General features: G+C 37.9%; 1 protein-coding gene across 4 annotated transcripts in view; it reads right to left on the bottom strand.

Annotated features, from left to right (window-relative positions):
• Positions 1-297: 297 nt before the first annotated feature.
• LOC125237032 (neural/ectodermal development factor IMP-L2-like) overlaps positions 298-6,000 on the bottom strand; it is a 143,042-nt gene continuing 137,339 nt past the window's right edge. For 3 of the 4 annotated variants that reach the window (XM_048143954.1, XM_048143956.1, XM_048143955.1), the window contains exons 3-7: positions 5,582-5,742; positions 4,272-4,434; positions 3,170-3,366; positions 2,359-2,485; positions 298-1,647 (exon numbers count right to left, since the gene is read on the bottom strand). In XM_048143954.1, the coding sequence (XP_047999911.1) occupies positions 1,622-1,647; positions 2,359-2,485; positions 3,170-3,366; positions 4,272-4,434; positions 5,582-5,742 (674 nt within the window). In that variant the 3' untranslated portion in view covers positions 298-1,621. The remainder of the gene's footprint in view (positions 1,648-2,358; positions 2,486-3,169; positions 3,367-4,271; positions 4,435-5,581; positions 5,743-6,000) is intronic. The other variant, XM_048143957.1, reaches the window with a different exon arrangement.

The raw sequence follows: 6,000 nt of genomic DNA, 5'->3' as shown, positions 1-6,000 counted from the left end.
TACAGCTTTCTAGTGCTAACGGTTACTGAGATTATCCGCGGACGGACGGACGGACGGACGGACGGACGGACGGACAGACAGACATGGCGAAACTATAAGGGTTCCTAGTTGACTACGGAACCCTAAAAAAGCATACACCCCCCATAAAAGCCGGCAACGCACTTCCAACAATACTGCATGGTGTTCCAGGGTGTCACAATTAGGCAATCCGTATGCTCGTTTGCCTCCTATCGCATAAAAAAAAATCATCAAGCGTAGCTTTGTATGAAAAATAACAGAAAAAAAAAACTATTTTCAGTTGATCGTTATTTTATTTATATCCATCTATTTTCATCACAGTTTTATTATAATAGTTTATAATCACAATAATTAAATAATACAGTAACACATTATCATACAATAATGGTTTATTTATCAACTTTTGTTAACGACGCCATTTACATTAGAAACAGTTGAAAATGATTTTTAAATGTGTTCTCAACTACTGCCATCTAGCATCGAATAGGACAAAACAAGCTTCATAGTTTTCTGCTACTCAACAACAGATGACGCTAGTATGTACGTTTAAAATACATGCAGAATTGTGCAAATCTATCTTTTAAAAATAAAAGCACCTTCTTGTTTTACATAACAATTAATTTAAATTTTCTTTGTCAATAGCTATAATAATTTAGTCATTATTAAGATGTCACAAGATTTTTTTTATTTTAAAATGTAAACCGCATAGTTAACAAAAGGATTATTTTATACAACAAATAAAAAATAGGCAGACTCGATTTCAAAAATACGCGAGCGAATAAATAAATTATTTTACGGTCCAGCCGTCCTTAGTCCCGATGTTCTTTTAACAGGATAAAATCAATGGAACAAAATACATTATCTAAAAGGATTAAAATGTTTAATCTATACAAAATTACTTAGTTTGATTTGTACATAGAATCACATCTTTTTGATGGTATTTTTAATAAATACTTATAATATGAAATACACTTAAGTATTAAATAAAATAAAAACGATCAGTTTTTTTTAAAGAGCAGGTATTAAATAATACAACACCATTAGATTTTCCAAAAATTGGAGAAAACGCTAAATTATAAATTATTTAAGCAAAATATAAATACTCGTAGATTCTTTCTTACAACGAGAAAATGCCGCCCTCTATACCTCGAGATTTATGCTAGATATTCAGTTGTACTTATTCTTAATTATTTTCTCATTTATTTCTTATAACATTACATATAAAGTTAATCATTTTCGCTTAATCCTTATTGTTGTTATATTATATGTTTAAAATTTGGTATCGATCAAAATACAATTGTTACGGATTACGGAGTTACATTGTTTTTAACTCGTTTTTGATTGTTTTACTGTAAAAATAAACGACATACTTAATTTTTTTTTTAAATTAAGTGAACATTTTTCACTGGAGTACCCTTAGATTATCTAAAGCCGTTACTATTGTGTCAAAAATTCACTTTATGAATACGTATAGGCTTTATAGGCGTAGAATTCAAAGAAATAAATTTCTGAAGGTTCGTTTAGTTCGCTCGCGTACTAGTAAACAAGTACTAACTACAGGAACATTCAAGTTAAGTATACGATGCTTCGTTTGTTCGTTTGTCTACTGCTTCACTTTATTCACCCTACCTGTAACAAATAAAAAAATAAAATTAAAATTATACCATAATTTACCAAAAATCATGACAAAAACCACTAATTGGTTTTAGAAATACTGTAGGTACGTACTTCATTTTCATAAAGAATTAAAAAAAAAGTAAAAAATAATCTGTCATATCATATTTGAAAGAGTAGAAAGTAAAAATTGTTAAATTTGTTGTGTTTTGATTAAGAGAATTATTACTTCGTAAAGATGGACCTTACTTGCATATAGATATATACTACAAATGCAAGTCTTTTTTGATTTTTAAGGTGTTACACATCTTCATTAGTGTGCATATTTATTCTGCTTACTTTTACTTACTTATTTTTATTTTTTAAACTCTGCTTTCTTTACAACTAGGGAACATTTTCAAGTAGTCACACTACTATATATAAATTATAAATTGAAATAGATACCATACACGAAAGAAAAAACGACAATTCCCACTGGTGGCCGTGCCGGGAATCAAACCCGGGTCTTCAGATTACGCGGCTAACATCATTACCACTAGACCATCCGCCCGCCGTGGTATATATGTATACCCGACGAAATTTCTCTAGTGTGTGTTATCTCTGATAAGGCTAGGCGCCATTTAGGGTTCGATTCCCGAATCGGCCACGTGGGCCTTGTCGTTTATTCTCTGACTTCTTATCGTTCGATCAATTATTGAACATTCGCATATAATATTATAGACTTACTGACACTAGCAGGGTACACGAAGGTAGTAGCGAGCTGGCTGCCGAACGCGTTGGAGACGTGGCAAGTGAACTCGCCCATATCACTCCACAGGAGCGGCGAGATCACTAGCTCGCCTGAACGAAGCACCTGGAAGTAAATAACCACAAAATTAAAAAAAAAAAAAACTTCGACCGCGACATAGTGGGTCCGATTTTCATGAAACATGGCTAAGCACTCCCGACTACCTCAGCTTACAAACAAACAATACTGAATCAAAATCGGTTCATCCGTTCGGGAGCTACAATGCCACAGACAGAGAGACAGACACGTCAAACTTATAACACCCCGTGGTTTTTGCGTCAGGGGTTAAAAAAATTGGTAAGTCATTATACTGAACTTACTAGCTTTTGCCCGCGGCTTCGCTCGCGTCAAATTAGAAAATTGCGGAATTCCCCATACAAACTTCCACCCCCCCTTTTTAGGGAAACAGGGCGTTAGAAAAAGACAAAAAGTAGCCAATGTCAGCTGTCACTCTCCATCCCTTTAACTATCTCCACTTAAATCACTTTAATTCATCGCTACATTTTGCCTTGAAAGACAAACAGACAGACACACTTTTCTATTTTAAAGGAGGTAAAATGATTATTTCGGACTGTTCTCTCGATTTGTATTTCATTTGTAAAATGAGGATGCTTAAAACACGTGTATATACTACATAATTAGATTATAAAAAATCTAAACCCACCCATTTTAAGCCCACCAAAACAACCAAATTCTACACATTTCCTAAACTACCATCCACGCCATCTACCGCCAAGTAGCGGAACTAACCTTCATCCTCGGATCCGTTTTCACCGACGCGCCCCGGTTATTGACCCACGTGACCTGCGGCCGCGGGTGCCCCCTCGCGTGGCAAGGCAGCACCACGTTGTTCCCGATGAGGTCCATGAACACTTTGTATGAGACGAGGATTTGAGGCGCGAGTGGGATGAGCCGCGCCCGGTCTGGTATTAAGTCGGTGCTGCCATCTGTGGGTGAGTAAAGAAAGTTTTATTAACGAATGAAATACACACATTGTAGTATATAAGTAGATCACTTAATCTTCTATATGTATAAATGGCAAAGTCCTGAGTGACTGACTGACTGACTGACTGACTTAAATCAACGCACAGCCCCTACCGCTGGTGCTAGAGATTCCGGCACGTAGATAACTTTTATAGTCTAGGGGCGCTCTAAGAGATGATTTTTCAAAAACCTTTATTTTGTTGCATATAAATAGATAAGTTTAGATAAAACAATTGTCCATCTAATGACAAACTATTTACCTACACTTTAGCACACCTCGGACACTGGCGATCAAATATATGAAAGAGGCGCGTTCCTAGCACACAGTTTAAGCTCGTGTAGGTGAACGCGTACCATGCTTGTATGAGTGAAATATGACAGGTCGACTGTTCGCGTTTTTGACAGGCGGTAACTGTGAGGTAACCGAGAGGGGGTGGGCGGCACTTTCAGCGGGGAGCGGGAGTGGCCATACTGTACGATAGTACTCTTTATTATACTGTGACTTTAGTCTGGCAATGCCCAAAGGGACGCATCTTAACGCTTTGATAGGGCACTCACTGGCATACTAAACAAACTCTTTTTCAACCCCCGACGCAAAAACGACGAGGTGTTATAAGTTTGACGTGTCTGTCTGTCTGTCCGTCTGTCTATCTGTCTGTTTGTCTGTCTGTGTATGTGTCTGTCTGTGGCATCGTAGCTCCCGAACGGATGAACCGATTTAGATTTACTTTTTGTCTGAAAGCTGAGTTAGTCGGGAGTGTTCTTAGCCATGTTTCATGAAAATCGGTCCACTATGTCGCAGTCGGGGGTTTTTTCAAAGTTTTAATTTTGTGGTTAGGTTTAGTTTTAGAATACATTAAAAACTAACCTGTGCTATAAACAACGCTGTGCACCCTCTCCGTCTTAGCCCCTGCCGCCGCGACGCAGGTGTACTCATCGCGGCCCGCGGTCCGGGCCACCAGTAGCGTGGAAGACACCCTGGCCAGCGATGTGGGATTCGTATCGAAGATCTCGTTGGACTCTTGGTCGTACTGAAATGGAAAAAAGTTTGTTTTAACATAATTGTATTAGGCTACTAGACTCTTATCGAATTTGGCACGATAAATGATTGTCTTCTGTAGTATTTGATATAAAAAAACTATATTTATAAATTTTGGGTATTAAAAGTGTATGATGACTACGTATTTTCGATTAAAAATGTGTGAATTTTTTTATTTCATTTGGCCACCGAAAACGCTGTCATAGAATTCGAACCATGGAGAATAGAGGTAAGGAGGAAAATCTGTCGGCTGAAGCCTATTAATTGCAGTTACAAATCTCTCCGCTAGGAGCGCATGTCTCGCTCAATAGGTACTCAGAGACGTGACATGACATTAGACGTTCTTTTGAGGGTTCCGTAGTCAACTAGGAACCCTTATAGTTTCGCCATGTCTGTCTGTCCGTCCGTCCGTCCGCGGATAATCTCAGTAACCGTTAGCACTAGAAAGCTGAAATTTAGTACAAATATGTTTATCAATCATTTTATTAGGGTACCCTTTCCCCCTACATGTAAAGTGGGGACTGATATTTTTTTATTCCAACCCCAACGTGTGATATATTGTTGGATAGGTATTTAAAAATTAATAAGGGTTTACTAAAATCGTTTTTTGATAATATTCATATTTTCGGAAATAATCGATCCTAAAGGAAAAAAAGTGTGCCCCCCTGCGTGGCTGTTCTCGGGTTCGATCCTGACAGCGATCTTTTTATTTGTTGATTTTTTTAGTGTTTTAATTTTCTCAATACTAAACAAAATACTTTTGGATATTAAAAAAAAGATAATTCATGGAAAAATATATGTAGAAAAAAATAAAAAAGCTCTCATCAGGATTTGAACCCGGGACCTCATTATAGAATAGAATAAACATTTATTCGTGAACACAGACAAGACAAAATACACATAATAACAACAAGACAGAAAGTAATGAAGTGCCACGAAATGGCCTCATCTCATCGATATAAATGGGAAAGTGTGTGTCTGTTTGTTTGTCCGTCTTTCACGGCAAAACCGAGTGACGAGTTAACGTGATTTTTTAAGTGGAGATAGTTGAGGGGATGGAGAGTGACATAGGCTACTTTTTCTCTCTTTCTAACGCGAGCGAAGTCGCTGGCAAAAGCTAGTATACTTTATATAGTTACCTCATAAACTGGTTGGTTATTCTTAAACCAGCGTATCGTGGGTGCCGGAGCGCCAAATGCTTCGCATATTAAAGACACGGTGGTGCCCGCCTGGTGCCCTGTGACTGCTGCTGGTGCTTTGGTGATGGCGAGGAACCTTCGAGGTGCCCGGAGGGGTAATACTGAAAGAATGTGAAACATTCATGAATATGTTAATAGAAAATTTACATAGATCCTGTAAAAGAAAGACAAGCTTTAATCCGGCCTTCGCCACTGGTGGTCCGTCATTTTTTCGTTAATATATATATAGCCTGTGTGGTGACGGGTGAAGAATTTCACCACCCCCTTTCTTCCCGTGGGTGTCGTAGAAGACAACTATGGGACATGGGTTAAATTGTGGCGTAGGCGAGAGGCTGGCAACCTGTCACTGCAATGTCACA

Source organism: Leguminivora glycinivorella, chromosome 20 (assembly GCF_023078275.1).
Source record: "Leguminivora glycinivorella isolate SPB_JAAS2020 chromosome 20, LegGlyc_1.1, whole genome shotgun sequence".
NCBI lineage: Eukaryota > Metazoa > Arthropoda > Insecta > Lepidoptera > Tortricidae > Leguminivora > Leguminivora glycinivorella.
The sequence above is the reverse complement of the archived record's forward strand: the minus strand, read 5'-3'. Positions and strand labels throughout refer to the sequence as shown.